The sequence below is a fragment of the Notamacropus eugenii genome, chromosome 1, assembly GCF_028372415.1.
Source record: "Notamacropus eugenii isolate mMacEug1 chromosome 1, mMacEug1.pri_v2, whole genome shotgun sequence".
Taxonomy (NCBI): domain Eukaryota; kingdom Metazoa; phylum Chordata; class Mammalia; order Diprotodontia; family Macropodidae; genus Notamacropus; species Notamacropus eugenii.
In genome coordinates, this window is record NC_092872.1 from 5,155,824 (window position 1) to 5,173,882 (window position 18,059).

Here is an 18,059-nt window from a genome sequence, read left to right on the forward strand (position 1 = left end):
CAGTGGGGAAGGTGGGAGATCAGAACTGTCATATTGGACCATCACGCTGGGGTATCTGGGGAAACAGAGCTCAGGAAGTGGAGTCTGGGCACTGACGCTGCTGCTCACCACATTGAGGGTTCTACTTGTTTGCTAGTTTGCCAGCTGAGCCCTTTCTGGGAGCCATTGGGGCTGATGAAGGAGCAGGGAGGGCATTAGAGGGGCAGCAGTGGGGTTAAGTGGGAGACTGAGGCCTCTTTGTTACTAGAGAGAAGCCTCTCAGCCTTTTGGAGAGGGGAGAGGACAGGAGAGGCCTGATCCAAGGCAGAGCAGCAATGAACCATCCTCCTATGACCCAGACCAAGGTCCATCCATATCCCCCAGGCAACTCCCCACCATGTTTTTAACCTACCCCCATTCCCCCTGCCCCCACAACTCCTTCTGTAATTAGGCTTTTCTGCTAATTGTCAGTAAGAATGTTTCATCTAGACTGAGGGCTCCTTAGGGCAGAAGGAAAGGGTGCTTTGTTCCACCCCCTCCTCGACTCCAAGGCCTACTGACTTCTTACTCCTTCCTTTCTAATGAGCCTCCCCCTCCCCTTTACCCCACCACCTCCCATGAAGCTTTGGTGTGTATGGGGGTGGGGTGGGGGCGGGGATATCAATCTCATAGGTCTGAAGCCTCTATGGGGAGCACTGGGATGGTGGCAGAGGGAAGAGGTGACACCTTACCATCTCCTCGTCTTCAGCCAGGACCAGGTCATAGGCGCTCAGGGCCACACAGAAGATGATGGCTGTCACACCCTCAAAACAGTGAATCCACTTCTTTCGCTCGGACCTCTGCCCGCCCACATCAAACATCCTGCAAACACCCAGGGCTCAAGTCAGTCTATGGCTCCTACTGCCAGAGCTGCCTCTTCTCCATCCCCCCTCCCCACCTCCCTCAGATCTGGCATTACAAGGAAAGTAGATCCCCTCCTGGTTCCCACTCTGCTTGGTCCTATGATGTGGGCAAGTGTTCCAGAATCTCAATGAGCATCTAGTCTGACCAACTGGGGCAGACTAAAAGTCCTTTTAGCTCCTGGAAGGCAGCCCTGTCACCCCTCCCCTCCATCCCCCTGTCCGGGCTAAGCACTATTGTGTGCGTGTGTGTGTGTGTGTGTGTGTGTGTGCGCGTGTGTGCATGCGTGCAAGAGCAGTCCTCTGAGGCTGGTAGCACAAGTATCATTACCCACTTTTTAGAGAAGGCTCAGGAGAGATAAATGACATTTGTATGGTCACTAGCTGGGTTCTGAGTGTCAGATCCCTGCTCTGTTAAAGTGGGACACTGAGGCCAGGTCCAACTGGCTCTGCCAGTGACTTACTATGTGGGCATAGGCAAGTTCCTTTCACCTCTAGGGGCTTTAATTTCCTCATCTTAAAGTGGAGGGGAAAGCTGGACTATAGATCTTTAATGTCCTTCCCACCTCTGACACCACGAGATTCAGTCACAGAGCTCTTTCTCTGACTTCTCAAAAAAGGAAACAGTGGGAAACTGAGTCCCAGAGACCTTTATTTGAAGGGTCCAACCCTCAGGGCAAGGGGTGAGAGGACAGTCCCTCAGTCCTGCTGCTACTGGTCTTCGCTCCTTGGCAGGCTCAGCTCTCCTGGCCTCAATAGGGGCTAACGTCCCCTTCTTTCCCTTAACCACTGACTCCTTCCAACCCCCTGCCCACTGAGGCAGACTCAGAGAGGACTGAATGAAGTGGCTACTTTTTGCCTGAGCTGTTACAGTTTTCTGTGTGGTGTTCCCTCAGAAGAATTTTTTTTGCAGTTACAAAGTGTCCTCCTGGTGAGTTCTGGAGGTGATGAGAAAAAAATGGATAGAACTCTCTTGGAGCTGGGAGGGCTCTAAGAGACCATTTAATCCCATTCCCTCAAAATGCAGAGGTGGAAACTGAGGCCCAGGGATGCAGAGGGCACTGTCTAGCCACACAGCAAGTTTATGCTGGCTGAAGCCTGTTGTTGACGCTGTGAGTCTCTGCCAGAACAGGACCCCTGGAGTGGGGGATTTGGCCAGGTCCTTTCTCTCAGGACATGGGTTTGAATTCTGTCATGACTTGCTCACTACCTGTGTGACCCTGAGCAACAACAACCTTCCTTACTCTGTGGCTCAGTTTCCCCACCTGCAAGACGAGGGAAGAATGGACTTGCTATCTAAAGTCTCTTCTAGAGCTAAGCCCTGGTTCTGAGATACTTCTCCAGGGGCACACAACGAAGAACAGGCCCCTTGCCCTCCTCTGGATGTGTGTGCAAACATCATCTAGAAAAAAAGGCTTTGGCCAATATGATCTCATGTCATCCTCATCTAAGGCTTTGAGAACTTTGGGAAATGCTTGGCACAGGATGGAGAAGGGGCCACAGGCCAGGCTCGGGGTTATCTGGATCACCCAGCTCAGCCTCGGCACGCAGGAGGCCAAGAACAGAGCAGCAGCTATTTGGAGTCTTGGGGTTATCTTGGTTTCTTCCCTCTCTCATCCAACTGGCCGCCAGCTTTGGATGACTCTGCCTCCACACACTACTAGCCCTTCCATTCTGTTCTATGCTGCCTGTCTGGAGGATTCCATAGTCTCCCACCTCCGCTGCTTTGCTCAGGACCCTTCAAAGGCTTCCTGCCATCTCTCCTTGCTCTCTTGCCTGAGACTCCAGGCCCTCTACAATCCAGGGTGCCTCATACTTCCCCTATGCCACAGCTCAATTAGACAGTCCTGTGCCCCAGGAAACACGCCCTATGCCTGTAGGCCTTTATCAGATTGTCCTCATTCTTGGAATATTCTCTTGTCTACTGTGGAATCCTTACCCATCCATTTGAAAAACCTGCTTCCAAAGCTAGCTCCTCTAAAAAGATAAGATCCTCTGCTCCCGAATGACTGGGACCTCAGACAACAAGCACTTCCTTTGCACTCCTCTCCACACACACCTATATAACCATCTGGTTGTTCACCATCCTCCCAGATTATAAGCACCATGAGGGCTGGTTCTGTCTTATCTGGAGGTAGTAGGGCTAAAGTGCTGGCCTTGGAGTCAGGAATCTTGCCTCACACACTTGCTAGGTTTGCGACCTTGGGCGGCTCAGTTTTTATTTCTTCATCTGTAAAATGGGGATAATAATGCCAACCTCATGGGATTGCCATGAAGACCTAGGAGTTAAAGTACATATAGTGCTTGCCCATGCTCCATTTGGGCCTAGACCTGTGACTTAGTGTACAGTGCTTAGGTGAGGAAACTCCCTCTACTCCTGCACAATGGTGACAGGACACTAGGCCAGCACGCGTCAGAAGTGGGATCTGAACTTCAGTCGTTCTGACTCTGAGGACAACCCTCATCTACTACATGGTTTCTCTCTTATGACTCTGAAGTTTTGTTTCTTCTTAACCCCTAACCTTGTGCTCTGAATGCAGGAGGTGCTTAATGAATGTTGACTACACTTGACTAGGGACACTTGCTTCCTGAGGTAAGTCTTTTCATCTTTCTCTGTGCTGAGCAACACTCACCCAGTGGAGACAGGCAGTTCTCTCTCACTCACCTGCCCTGACAAAGAGGGAAGGTTGGGGATCACAGAACCTTGCTTCTGGCCGTTCAGCCTACTCAGCCTGAGACACCAGTGTTACACAAGGCATCTGCTGCTGTAGCCCTTTTGCTAAGATTTTAGTTAACATTTTTAGATCATCACTCTTCAGAGATATTGCTTGAGAACTTTCTTTTTTGCTTTATCCTTCCCTGGTTTTAGCCACTTACTTGAAGTGCAGATCCTTGAAAGTGAAATGAGTCTCCACAATGCCAGTGGTCTTCACGCGGGTTCTCAGCACATCCTGCTGAGTGGGGATGTAGTCGGACCGAGATATCCTTTCCAGGTCATTTAGATAGCTGGGTGGGGTGAAAAGAGGGACAGGGTCAGGAAGGAACGACCTGCAGAGGTGCCGAGGCATTGAAGCCTGTCCAGAGATGCAAGAGAATACCAGCTTTCAATCCACCTATTTGCCCCTTGTGCCCTCAGGCCCTATACATGGATTCATCCCAACCCAAAGCCTGTCCTTCCCCTCACCAAACACACTGTATGGTAGATCACCAGCCTCACCTATCAAAATCCTCTGGTTTTTGCTTCAAACAACTAACACCAGCCCTCACCTGGAAAGCCTGAGTATGGCTTGTTTTCAAAGTCCACTGACACCTATGATCTTACTGGATCCTAGACATGCTCTGAGATGGAGATGGGGCAGGAGCCGCTACCACCAGCCCTCCTACACCCACCATTTTAAGCTGAGGAAAATGAGATCCAAAGGAGCTGACTCCATCTGCCCAAGCGCTAGGGAAATGTTAGCTGAAAGAGAAATTTTTTTATTCTGGATCTGTGATTGTTCTAAGGAAGACTCCTTCAGCAGATGCAGTTGGGTAGCTCAATCTGTCACCGACAGTCCCAGAGCTGCATGGGGATTCAGTGACTTACTCAGAGTCTACGTCAGAGGCAGGACTTGAATTCAAGTCGTCCAGACTCCAAGTCCAGCCTTCTATCAGCAATATGCTGCACCTTGATTAAGAGCAATAGTGGCTTGCATTTCTAAAGTGCTTTCAGGTTGACAGAGCACCTCACCATAGCCTGGTGAAGAAGGCAGCTTGAGTATGACTATCCCCATTTTACAGAGTAGGAAGTTCTGGCTCAGAGAGGGATAGTGATTTGTCACAGTTTAGGAAGTATAAGAATTGAGAAACCCTGCTCTTGTGACTTTAGAACCAGAGTTCTTTCTACTACCTCATCCTGCCTTTCATGAATTGGTTTCACTTTCCTAGCCTCTCTTTGGGAGAGGGCCAACAGTAGGGACTCAGCCAAGGATGGCGTGCATGGGCCAAAGAGGATGGGAGCCAGGTAGCCCTTCTGCTCTGAGGGAAGCCAGGCTCCAGCTAGGTCTCTGCCATGTAATCTCTGGCATATAATTGGGTTAGAACAAACAGGCTGCCTCTGAGCCATTAGCTGGGCTAATCAGGGAATTCTCCAGGCTGTAATCTGGCAATTAGCAGCTTCGAGCTTCCCAGACACAGAATCTCTCCCCACCCCAGCCCCACCTTCTCCCAACAGCAGGGTGGGCTGATGCATGCTGGCCTTCCCAGGGAACTGACAGCCCCATCCCAGCTCAGGAGCTGGGGGCCTCACGGGGAGGAGGTGGTGCCGACACCTGTTCCCTAGGGCCTCAGCTCCCTTTTACCCGATAATTAACAAAGCTCCTCTCTCATTAGTGGCAAAACACCTTACGGGCAACAGCTGCTGGGTGGAGGCTGAGCAGGAAGAAAGCCCAGCTGGAGTCCTAGATGTTCCAACTATGCTGGCAATCAGCCTTTGTTGAGTCCCTACTGTGTGCAGATGCCTGGAGTGGGGGCAGGGAGCCAAACTAGGGACAAAAGGCTAGTGAGATAATGACACAGGGCAAAGTGCTCTGGACAGTCAGGACATTTGGAGGCCAGACCTGGCTCTGCCACTCACTGTGTCACCTTGAGCAAGTCCTTTCCTCTCCCTCAGCCTGTTTCCCAATCTGTAAATAAGGTGGGTTGTGTCTGATCATGTCAAAGGTTCCTTTCCAGCTCTGAATCCAATGAATTCCAAGAGCCCTCTGGGTCAGAGGCCTGGGAAGCTGGCCTGCCCACCATACATTAACAGGAAAGGCAGTTCTGATTCAGGCTCTAGTGTCATGAGGTTTCTGTTACTCCACCAAACGTTCCTGACCTCACCCAGGTCATGTGGTCCAAAGAAATGTCTGGACAGAACTCCTGATCAATTGTCCTGTAGGGATGGGGCATGGACGGGTTAGGGTTTAGGCCCACTTCCTAATACCCCCCAGACTGCTGTGTGCGTGTGACACACACACACACACACACACACACACACACACACATTTTTTCCTGTGCTCCAATGTTTACAAACTGTCCCTTTTAGATAGTTGAAGTAATTAAAGCTCAGAGAAAATGACTTGCCTTGGCTTAACACAGCCAGTCAGTGACAGCACTAGAACTTCAGCCCAGGCCCTGATTCCAAAGCCCAGTGAACACCCCATCCTACCTGTCCCTCTGGGAGGCCTTTGTGACCACTGAAGATCCATCCCAGGCCATCTTTTTACCTCTTTTGGAAATACAGGGTCTGATGTGCTAGGCAGTAGTGTGACATGAAGACAGAAAGAAGCAGCCTTCCTCAGAACTACAGGCACAGGGTCTTGTGAGTTCCATGGACAGCTGTGTGTGTGTCACTCTATTATGCAGGTGCTCCACCAACTAAATATGAGAGGTAGGCCAGCACAAGACCCACCCCTAGTACCCAAAGGAAAAAAGAGGCATCAGACCACGAACACAAGAACAAGACTTGGAAACAGAAGAAATGGGTTCAAATCCAGCCTCTTCTAGTTTATTAGCTGTGTGACCCTGACAATCCATTTCCCCTCTCTAGGCCTCAGTTTCCACATCTGTAAAATGGGGATCACCATGCTCAGAGTTGTGAGAAAAAAGTTCTAGAAATGTGAACCATTATTATTATGACAGTAAAGACAGAATGATATCTGGCTTTCACAAAGACTTCCTCTAGGGAAGAGGAAGTCCCTCCCTGGGCTTTGCTAGGGCACAGAATGCTGGAATGGCTGAGTACAGTGGGTGGGAGGAGACCTCAATCACTCTAAGTGCAGCAGAAAGAATACTGGGTTTGAAGTCAGACCACTTAGAATTCAAGTGCCCCCCATGTTGACTTAACAGTTGTGGGCCCCTGTGCCAGTCACTGAGCCTCTCTGAGGATGTAGGAGGTAGGTCACCAGGGTCTTTTCTGCTCTAACCCCCTATGACTGTCCTCTGGGCCTAACGTGGCCCAGTTGCTTAGAAACTGGGGGATGGACTTCACGACCTTTAGATCTCTAAAGAATACAGAAGGGCACAATGTGCCTGCAGCCTCTGTGGGCTGGGCCGGGCCTCCTCCACTACCAGGCCTTGGCCAGCCAGCTCAAGGCTTCTGTTGCCAACAGAAGGGAGCTGGAGCATGTCAAAAGCCCAGCCTAGAGACTATTTGTGTTGGGCCCACCCACACTGTCCTGGGCCCCCAAATTATGACCTGTGGACTTAATGACAAAGCTAAGCTTGGCCTGGCTCGGTGGGGATGTGCTAAGCTTTAAGATAAATGGCTGCTGGCTTACAGGAGGGGGTTCAGTGGCCTCCCGCCTGCTGTTTCAGAAAGAAAGGCAGGAAGGGTGGGGTGGGAGCAGGCTTCTCTCAAACTGTCCTTCCAACTGCCATCCCCTTCTCTCCCTGCTTCCCTTGTCCTGTCCCTTCTTCTTCTCTCCCTGGGGGCCAGATCAGAGATTCGATAAAGTCCCTTCCACTCCTTGAGAGTTAATGACAGGAGTCCCACTCCAGGTCCATCAGCTTGGTACCTCTGCCCTAGTAATGGCTTACCAGCTCAGCTTTCCCACTGGAATGGGGTTGGGAAGAGAAGGAATGACTTTAGGCCTTGATTGAAAGCTGTGTTTGGGGGTGGGTCAGGGGGCTAGAGGTAGGGAGAAAGGGACAAGGGACTGGGCTTGGGGTGTCCAGAAACCCACTGCTTTGCTATCACCTCCTCTCTGCCCACCTCGTGATAAGGACAGGGATGTTGTCCATGCTAGAGGCCAGGCCTGGAGGAAAAGGAAAGGGCTTGTCCAGAGCTTCTGTTGCAACCAGGACATGGGATACAGAGCCAAGGAGGAGGGCCCATGGGGCTGACGCCAGCACTTAGGACAGATGGGAAGAGGGAACAAGCAAACACTGGGCCTCAGCCTCCTTCTTCACAGGCTGTAGGATGAAGCTGTCAAACCGAGGAGTCCAATTAGCTAAAACTTTGGGGTTTTGCACAAGCCCTGCGAGGTAAGTGGTCCCAACTGGTAGTGACTCTATGAACAGAGGCTTCCGAGCTAAAAAGAGCCTTATGGCTCCGATAAGAAAGCAGCGGGGGCAGAATGACCCTTCTGACCCCAAGACCCAGCTTCTTCTGATGGACCCTGCCTTCCTGCCTCGGCCAGTCCAGCAGGTCCTCTGATATGGAAGAAGAGAGGTCTCCTAGGCTAGCCTATGATCTAGAGCCTTCTGTTAGGGCTGGGTCATCACCACCTCCCCATCATGCTCTTTGGATTCTAAGTCAATGCAATGAGAAGCATCTTAAGGGTCATTTAGTCTATTTCATTCATGGAAGGGGAAACTGAGGCCCTCAGTTTTCTCTATGGCCTGGAATATGTTTTTTTTTGTGTCTCCTGGTGGCTAATGAGGGAAGAACCAGCTATGTGGTTTGGGTTCAGGGGCTCCAAGTAGTGGCCCTCTCCAAAGCCCCCAGGGTCCCCTTCCTGGAGTCAAAGTCTTTCATGTAACCATCACAACGGGCCTCCTTGGGCCAAGGGAGACCAGGGCCACACACTCACACTGAGGGGATAAGGTGAGAGGGCTACTCCCCAGTTCACATGGGCCAGGGATGACCCCATTCATTCTCTGGCCTCTTCCTCTAAGGAGGTTTCCCCCAAATAGTACATCTGAAAACAGCAGTTCCCCCTCTGCAGATCAGAGAATTGTGGCTTTAGAGCCATAGTCATCCAGTCAGATCTTCTTTTAGATGATGAAAAGGAGAGGGATGTGGGTGTAACGGGAGATAGAGGAGCCTGGAATTTAGTTCCTGCCTCTGTCACTAACTAGCTGTAGGACCTTGGGCAAGTCATGTAATCTCTCCGGGCCTCATTCACTTTCCTCATCTGTAAACGGGGATGATCACAGTACCCACCTCACAGGGCTGTTATGATGATCAAATGAGATGACGTTTGTAAAGCATTTTGCAGACGTCTAAATACAAAAGCTAGCTAACGTCATTGTTGCAATTAGTAACGAAACGATGCAGTGACTTGTTCGAAGCCATCCAGGTCACAAGAAGAACCAAGACTGAAAACTGGACCGCTGCACCGTGTTCCTTCTAACACAACACTCCCTCCCCAGCCTCTCTGTTGACTATAAACAGTCCCCACGCTTGCCCAGTCAGGGGCACTGACTTCTGAAGGAACCGCTCAGAGACTGGTGACCTTAAAGAGGTCAGGGGCTCCTGGATGGCAAAGAGCCCCTGGGAAGCCCTTGGAAGAACTGAGGAGCCCAAGGGCCAGAGCAGACCACAACCTTCAGCTCAGTAAGAAGCCAAAGCACAAGGATATTCTGCCCAGGGAAGCTCAGGCCCACAAGGCAGTGACTGGGGGCTGAGGAGCTCAGGAATTCTACATAGGGAAACTTGACCATGGAAAGAAGCTCAGGTTCCTGAGGCAGCCACCAGCAGGGAGAGTCCAGATTCTACCACTGGTCCAGACTGCTTCTAGTCATATCTGTGCTAACCATCTGGAGATCTCAGCCCTGGAACCACACCCTTCCCAAGTTTTCCTCAGTTCCACTGTCACTTGGCCTTCCTGAGGTGACCTTTCACTGCCTGATCACACACTCCAGCCTGCTACAGACTGCAGAGAGTGAGTCAGGAGACCAACTCTGCAAGAAGCTGCTGTGACCATGGGCAGGGCCCTTGCCCACTAGGACCTCAGCCCCTTCCCTTGTAAAATGGAGGCAGAGAAAGTTAAGAGTGAATGCTTGATGGGCCTTCCTTTAACTGAATGCGTTCCAGGGCTGCAGGCTGAAGCAGGGCAGCCCTCCACGGGCCAGAAAGCGCAGCAGAGTGCCAGGGTACAGGACTGAAAGTTGAAAGGCCCACTCTGACTTCTGACTTATTGATAATACCTCTGGGTAGATTCCAGGGGCAAATGATTTCACTTCTCTGAGCCACAGTTTTCTCATTGTAAAATGGGAGGGGGGTGTTGGATGAGATCAGGAGTTTTTAATCTATGGTCTATGAACCTTTTTTTCTTTAATATTCTGATAACTACATTTCAGTATAATAAAATATAATTTATGTATTTATAAAAACATGATTCTGAGAAGGGTCCTCAGAATTCCCAAGAGGCCCTTGACATAAAAATGGTTATGATGTCCTGCCTTTGGCCTAGAACCTCTATCTCTAGGTCAAGTATGATGGCCCCAAGGCTGCATTCCTAGTTCAGAAGAGAGCAGGAGAAGGGGTCCCTCAGTAGAACAAGGAAAAAAGGCTGCATTTTCCCCAAGAAAGATGGAAAAATCTTGAAAGATCCCAATTACCACTCAAGATGGAAGTGGCCCTTCAGTCTGAGAGCATTGCTGCTCCCTGCTCTCCCCACCAGGCCTGGGTTCACTACAGAGCAGTGATGAGGACAGAGCCATCCCTCTGTCTCCCCTGCTATTTATGTGTTGGTCTTTGCACTCTGAGCACTCCCTGTGCTTCTCTCCAAGGGGAGTGGGGGAGCTGGAAAACCAGCCTAAGCCTAAGCTCTCCCAGCCCCAGTCATCTGTCCCGGTGCCCTGCCTCTGGGGTGATGCCACCCGGCCTACAGGGGTGACCTGTGGACTTGCTTCCACTATTTCTCAGTACTAGTTGGCTCTTGAGTGGGGATTAGGGTAAAAAACAGAGACTTTTAAATACTGCTGCTGAGCCGAGGGAGGCCAGGCCCATTCGCCAGCAGAGCTGAGGAGCCACCCCTTCAAGATTCCACCACGAGGTGGTTGGGGGAGCCTGTTGGATTGGACCTGCTGCCTGGAACCCTAACAGGAAACAGGGTAATGCCTCATCGAGGGACACCTCCTTGGAGCAGAGAGGAGGACAGGGCCCAAAACACAGCACAGGACACTACGGACAAACTGGATGGAAGGGGAAACTGAGTCACCTGCCCTATGCTCATTACATGTCATAATTGAGAAGAGGAGTAGATGCAGAGTGAGAATGGGCCAGTCAAATCCTAATCCTAACATTTCAGGCCCCTAAATCAGCATAGCACCTCCTTTTCTCCCTTTCCAAGCCGTTCTGTCAGGAAAAGAGCACTAGGCAGGGTTCCGCTTTGTGATCTCTCTCACAGCTGGAGGTGCAGGTAAGATAAGAAAGCTCAGATACATCAGGAAAATGGCCAGGGTCACACTGTACACTGGCGATGACCTGCTTCAACTCTGGCCCATGGTTGGTGCCCCTGGTGAATGAAGGGTCTGCTCAGAGGGGCATCCGGCTTACTGGGGCTCAGGGAGAGTGGAGCTGGTTTCCCCCTGGGAAGAACCCTGGAGGGTCCCTTAGAGCAGGGCTTCTTAAACTAGGGACCATGAACTGCTGTTTTGTTTTTTAACATCTTGCTAACTGTATTTCAATATGATTGCTCTTCTTCCTTATTCTTTTAAGCGTTTAAAATGGATTCTGAGAAGGGGTCCTGAGGCTTTCCCAGACTGCCTAAGGGGTTCATAACACAAAAGAGGGTTGAAAAGTGCAGCCACCTGAAGGTATCATACCCTTCATACCCCTCCCCAGGTAGGGGTGTCAAGTGCCCTGACACGGTGCACAGGAGAGAGAATGGAAGCCAGGGCTCCTTTCTCCACTTTGCTTTAGGGTGGAGAGGTGGTGACTCGGGGAAGGAAGGGCTCCCTACAGAGAAACAGGTCAATTATTCAATCTTTTGTGAAAGGGAAAAAGCACATCTAATTTTCAAGAGCTTGGTTTGAGGCAGAATGGTGAAGTAGAAAGAGTTCTGGAGCTGGAATTGGAGGCCCCAGGTTCAAATCTCCCCTCTTTGGGCCTCCTCTGTAATTGGTTCTAAGGCCCTTCCCCTCTCAATCCATGGCCCTAGGACCCAGGTCCAGCGCTGCTGGCTGCTCTTTATAATGGTCTGCACAGGCTGCCCCCATGCTACCACACTGCTTTAAAGCATTTTTCTGCTCAGCATCCTGCAGTGGAAGATGTGCATTCTGGCCCTAATCTCACCACTAACTGCAGCTTGGACCTGACCAAATCTCTGTCCCCTTGTTGGGCCCTGGTAACCTAAGTGGATGAGACGACCTTTAAGCTTGGAAACTTAATGACTCTGTGGCTCTCCACAGACTAGAAGGCAAACTCACTTCAAGGTAACAAACTATTTCCAAGTGTAGACTAAGATTAAAGCTCTGTGCTTGGCACTGGGTTAAGCTCAAATTAATCTGCCATTCAAGGCTCTCCATATTCTGGGCTTGTGGCTTTCCCAATCGCTATCCGTGGCTGGACTCCTCAGCTTCCAAAGACAAGGATGGGTGTGAGAAAGAGTTGGCATGGGGTCAAAGGTAAGGGCTAAGGGGAGGTGTGGGCCTGAGAGATGGGATGATGCTCTCCGGACTCTCAATGGTCCCCCTCCTGTTACACCCTATCCTGAGGGCTCCTACAGAGACTCCGATCCACCCCCCTCCCCAGCAGGGGGAGAATGTTCCTTTGCTAATTACAGTGTGTCTCCAAAGTAATCTTAGTTCCTTGGGGATGGCTGCTTGTTTAATGCTGAGCTGAGCAGCCCAAGAGGTTAGGGTTGGGGGTGGACTTGGCCAGGGACCTGGTGAGGCTGGGAAGGGCCAGTAAACTCTCCTCAAGAACAGAAAGCTAAGCAGCCCCCATTCGGAACCCCAGGAACGTGTGACAGTGTGAGCATGTGATACTGTAACAAAGTGCTGGGAAGAGACCTGGCCCAGGAATCAGGAGCTGAGTTCCTAGTCACTGACTCAGTCCCTTCCTCTTTCTGGGCCCCAGTGACTTCCTTTGCAAAAGGAAGGGGTCTGGACAAGGGTCCCTTCCAACTTTGACCCATGTTCAGCTGGGTGGCAGGGTAGAAAAGTGTTGGGCAGAGGCAGGGGAGCTGGGTTCAGATCCCAAGTCTGAGCCTTCCTGGTTGTGTGACCTTGGACAAGTCACCAAACCCCTCTGAGGTTGTTTTTCCAAAAGGGGATAATTCCACCTGAACTCCTGTTTGTTATCTCATGGTGGCTGTAAGAAAGGGCCTTGGTCAGCCTTAAAGCACAGCATATAAGCTCCCTGAGGGCAGGAGTCACATGTTACTGAGACCCCCCCCTCCCCCCCCAGTACAGGCCTTTACCCACAGCAGGGCCCCGATACATGTTTGCTGAACAAACATTTGGCTTGGGAAGGGGCCTTCAGTGAGTAGGAGGGCAGGGTGTGCACGTGAAGGGTTTACACACAACTTATCTGGGCTCCCTCCTTTTTCTAGGTCTGAAAAAATGATGTTTACTGGGAGGGGAGAAATCAGACTTCTCATGTCAGCAGGGGATGGAGAAAGGATAGGGCTTGCGAGAGATTCAGTTACTAGGCTGGGTCCCTGAAGTCCAAACCTCAGCAGCAGCCTAAAGAGACCTAAACTTTGGAAAGAGCTACTCCCAATCTAACGGCCAGCAGAGCATGTGAGCACTGGAAATACATGCCTCTCAAGGGAAACCCCAAAAAGATTAGTGAGGCTGTCCCAGTCTGGCTCCAGGAAGGGTCCCTGCAAGGGCTGATCTGGTCCACCAAGGGAGGGGGCAGGGGAGCCTCCCTCCCACAAATCTCAGCAGGCTCCATTCCGATGGGGCCTGAAGTCTTCCAATTAAAATGCAAATATCTGTGGAAGGGTTTAAGGCCCCTTAGTTAATTCCTTTAGTAATAGCAAGGCCAAGAGCTAAGCCTGATGGGACAGAGGCAGAGCAGAGGGTAAGACCAGGAGAGCTAGATAGGAAGGAGCGGGTGTGATTTCCTGGGTGCCCTCCCCAAAAGCTTGGACACTTAATGACTCTGTGGCTCCCTCTCCCGGCTTCTGTTTCCTCACCTGTCAAATGAGAGGCTCACACAGACAGGGAAGGGCTTCTGAACCTGCGATTCAGGAACTTGTTCTTTTGAAAATGTTAAGGACCATACTTCAGTAGATTTGGTTTCCTCTGTGATGCCAAGCATATAATTTTATGCACAAAATGGCTTTCCGGGAGGGGTCCTCGACCTCCAAAAGGTGAGGTGGCCCTGGCCTAGAGGACCTTGATGTTTGCAACAGTTCTGCAGTACAGAATCCCGTTAGTCTAAGCAGGAGCCAGAAAGGGAGCTTTTTGAGGATGTCGAGGCAACCTTGCCAGGGCCTGCTGGCAGGACAGGAAAGAGTTTCATTTTGGGGCAGCCCAAGTCTGTCCAAGCTTTACATCAGCTTCTGGAGGGCACTGAGCGTAAGCCTAAGAGGGGCAGGCCTAGCTTTCCCTTTATTTGTATGGCTGGGAACCAGGAGCATCACAGTGCACAGAGCACTGAGCCTGGGGTCAGGAATAACAGAGCTCAGATTTGGCCACAGACACTTAGGAGCTCTGTGACCCTGGACAAGTCACTACACCTTTGCCTGCCTCAGTTTCCTCTACTGTAAAATGGGGATAATTTTAGCCCTTATGTCACAGGGTTGTTGTAAGGCTCAAATGAGAGATTTGTAAAATTCTTAGCACTGTGCCAGGCACTTTCTCACGGTAGCCACCAGGCTTCTACCTAGTGGTGAAGGGAGCGGTGCTCTCCTCTCTGTTCCCACGCTGACCTCTTCTCCACCCTTCAGGAGTCTGGGCTCTCAGGCCTGTCTTCCACAGCGCCAGACTGGCAGCCAGCTTTGGCAAGGTCCATTCTAGACAGAATCTGAGAGGCCGAGACACCCTCAGGCTCATACCCCCTAAAAAACTATGGGGTTTGTGTCTCTGTCTCCAGTCCCTTGGATCTGCCAGAGTCAAAAGCCAAATAACTCTATGTGGATGTCAGGCTTTGAGTTCGGGACTTGCTTTTGAGTTCCTGCCAAGCATGTCCAGGGAGCCGCTGGGTGAGTTCCCAGAGACAGAGCCACTGAATGAGCGAGCACATGTCTTCCCTCCTCAGCAGGGAGGTCAGGCCCTGGGGGCTTCCCAGTAAAAGGCAAGGCATAGACCACAGGCAGAATTCTATCTCCAGCTCCAGGACTCAGATCCAAGTCAGCTGTGTGGCCCCAAGCCCAGCGCGAGCCTCAGTGTCCTCAACTTGCCACTTCTGCAACATGAGGACGACAGTGGGGAAAGACCCAGCCTGGCTTATCCAGTGGTTTGAAGAAAAGTGCTGTCTGAGCCCTGAAGTACCCCAGGTTTGTCCCTGCTTCCTCCACTGTTGCATTTCTGGCCCTACGCATTATCACAATAGGCTGTGGGTGAGTTTCTTGCAGCTCCCGGGGACCTAAGATTGTGCTTTTAAGAAACTCTTGGCCCCCTGATCAAATGAGATAATACTTGAAAAAAGCACTTAGCACATGGCTGGGCACACTGTAGGTGCTAAATAAATGCTCATTCCCTTCCTGTACTAGCTTCTCTCCAGAAGGGAGGTGGGAGTTTCTCATTTGTCTTTCTCAGGCTTCATCTGGAGGACTGGCTGGCCTCCCAGACCAACACCAGGGCGCTGGAAATAACCCAAGAGATGGGCCTTTCTTTGGCCTGGCTGGAGGGGTCACAGGCCCGTGTGCTGCAGGTTAGGAGGCTGAGGTCCATCCCTGACTCTAAAGGGGATCTTGGGCAGATCATTTCCTTAATACGCTGCCCTGGGCCCCCAAATGGAAGGGATTGCTACCTCCTCTATAGAACTCTGGATTTGGGATCAGGATAGACCGGAGTTCAGGTCCGCCTTCTGATACTGTCCCAGGTGTGTGACCTAGGACAAGTCACTTTACCTGTCTTGGTGGGAGCTTCTTAATCCCTAAATAAGAATCCAAGGACTTAAAGAAGCTGCTCTTTTCATAGTGCAGTAATGGGGAAGATGCTCAGTTAACTCTGAACTGGGACAGAAATGGGACAGAAATGGTGACATTGTCACCAGTCTACGAAACCTCAGAGCCTCATTTGTCCCTTTTTTACAGTACTGACCACATCTGGCCCCACATAATACTCTTCTGTGTCTGTCTTATCCTTTTATTAGATTTTGTTTGGGTTCCATGAGCTTAATTAGGGGCTGTGTTTTAGCCACCTGCCTCTCGTACAGTGTGGTTCAAGACCCTCCATTCAGCAGGACCTCAGGAAATGTGAGTGACTGAGGGGAGATTATAGGGGAGCTGGCCTATCCAGGGCCCTCCTTCCTGTCACATACCTTTTCTCCCAGGGATGAGAGGTTCTGTGCATGTGTGTGGGCATGTAAATGTGGGAGATTTGGTCTGAGTCCTTGAGAAGGCAAACTAAGAGACTCACCCTCTCCCACGCCTTGGATGTCCCTTCTCTCCCCGCCCCTCAATAAGGCCTGAGATGCAATCAAGGACAGGTTTCCTGATGATTCCAACAGCCTCCCCAGGGCTAAGCCCCAGGTCTGCCGGCATCCCCCCCCCCCCCCCCTGCCCCAGGAGCCTTCCAGGTACTCACTAGGCAGCGGAATCATTGAGCTGGTACTCCCGGGAGCGGCCAAAACAGGCCTGCACACCATCATCTGACCACAGCCTCCGGATCACACTAGCCAGGTCGTCAGGCATGATTCCCTGCTCCTCTGCAGTACAGGACAGGGCAAACAGCTGGCGGGCATCATCCTGGGGGCAGCACAGAGCACCGAAGTTAGGGAAGTTCTGGCAGGGCCACACTGAAAAACAAGAGCTTGGAGCCGGACCTGGCAGGGACTTCCCCTCTATAGACCTGTTTCCCTATCTATACATGGAGCTTATAACATAGGTACCTATCTATCACCCAAGGCACCACGTCACTCGTACAGAAGCAGAGAAATGGGACCTATTTTTATTCTTCATGCCAGTTCTGCTAACAATCTGGCAGACAACCTTGACAAAGCCTTTCCATTTTTCTGGGCCTCAGTTTCTCTATTTGTACAAGGGAGTTCGAATCACTGACTTTCCAAGTCAGCAGGGAACTCTCATCATTCAGTTCAATTTCTATCTGAAATTCCTCCTGAAGATCATTCAGTGATGACCAGCAGTCAACCAGAATCTACTTGACACCTCCCAGCCATGGGACACTCCCCACTGGTGGTGACAGCCCATTCCATCAGTGTCTGGCCAGCTCTCCTCTGCAGGGATTCCTTTTCTACAGAATCAGAATCTGCCTTCTCCGCCATCCCCACCCACGGCTCCCGGTTCTGCCCTCTGAGGCCGAGCTCTCTTCCAAGTGACAGCCCTTCAAATGCCTGCAAACAGCTAGCTAGCATTGCCCCACCCCCCACCCACCCAGTCTATGTTCTCCAGGCTAAACATCCCCAGTTACTCCCACAGAATCTTACATTTCAGGATCTTATCCTTAAGAGGAGAGGTGGCATGGCATCAGGGGTGGGAAAGAACTGGCCTGGGTTCCAGGAAGACCCAGGTTCAAGTTGGAGCCCTGGCACCCACTGGGACCCTGGCCCAAGTCACTTCCCAAGCTCTTGGTGCCTCAGGCAACTCTTTGAGCCTATGGTAAGATGATGTCATAGGCCTGGTCCCTATCCCAGCTCAGCCACCACGCTGAGATTGAGGCATAGAGTGTCTAGGACCTCCCCTTGACTGAGGGATTGCGGGGGGGTGGGGGTGGGTGTGGGTGTTCATCTTTCCAGAAGGGCCTTGAGCAGGGCAAAATGCCCATCTGTTGGGCATGTTAGACACGACTCTTATTCAGGCGTTCACTGGAGCCAGTGCCCTGTGAGGTGCCTTCCAACACTGATACTGTCATCTCTTCACCTGGCTGGGAGACATGCTCCCCCAGGAACCAGAAAGTGCTGAGTTTTGTGGCTCCACATCCTGTGCTTTGAGTGCCTCTTGGCTCTGATGTTCTAGGTTCTAACGTCCCTTCCAACTCCAAACATTCCATGTTTGTGAATCTAGGTGTCCCCCCTAGCTTAGACATTCTGGGCTGAAGTAAGGTCTTACTCAGTTCTAACATCTAAGGGCCTTTCCAACTCTGAAATCCTACAAAGACATGTATCTAACCCCGGTGTAGCAGGCTAGCACCCTGCCTCAGGGGAACAAGACAGGCCAGGAGGACATACCGCTCTTGAAGGGTCCCCAAAGTCAATCTGCAGGTTGCCCATAGCTTTGATAATAGCCATGATAGACTGGATGGTGTTGCTGTAGACCACGGCTTTATACTGTCGGCACTCCTCCTCTGAGTAGCCATCCTCATGAATGATCCTGGGGTGGAGAGAAAAAGTCAGATTGTGGACCTCTTGGCTGG

General features: G+C 51.2%; 1 protein-coding gene across 2 annotated transcripts in view; it reads right to left on the reverse strand.

Annotated features, from left to right (window-relative positions):
* GNAI2 (G protein subunit alpha i2) overlaps positions 1–18,059 on the reverse strand; it is a 101,093-nt gene that overhangs the window by 7,097 nt on the left and 75,937 nt on the right. For both annotated transcript variants that reach the window (XM_072650660.1, XM_072650656.1), the window contains exons 3-6: positions 17,875–18,016; positions 16,275–16,435; positions 3,756–3,884; positions 711–840 (exon numbers count right to left, since the gene is read on the reverse strand). In XM_072650660.1, the coding sequence (XP_072506761.1) occupies positions 711–840; positions 3,756–3,884; positions 16,275–16,435; positions 17,875–18,016 (562 nt within the window). The remainder of the gene's footprint in view (positions 1–710; positions 841–3,755; positions 3,885–16,274; positions 16,436–17,874; positions 18,017–18,059) is intronic.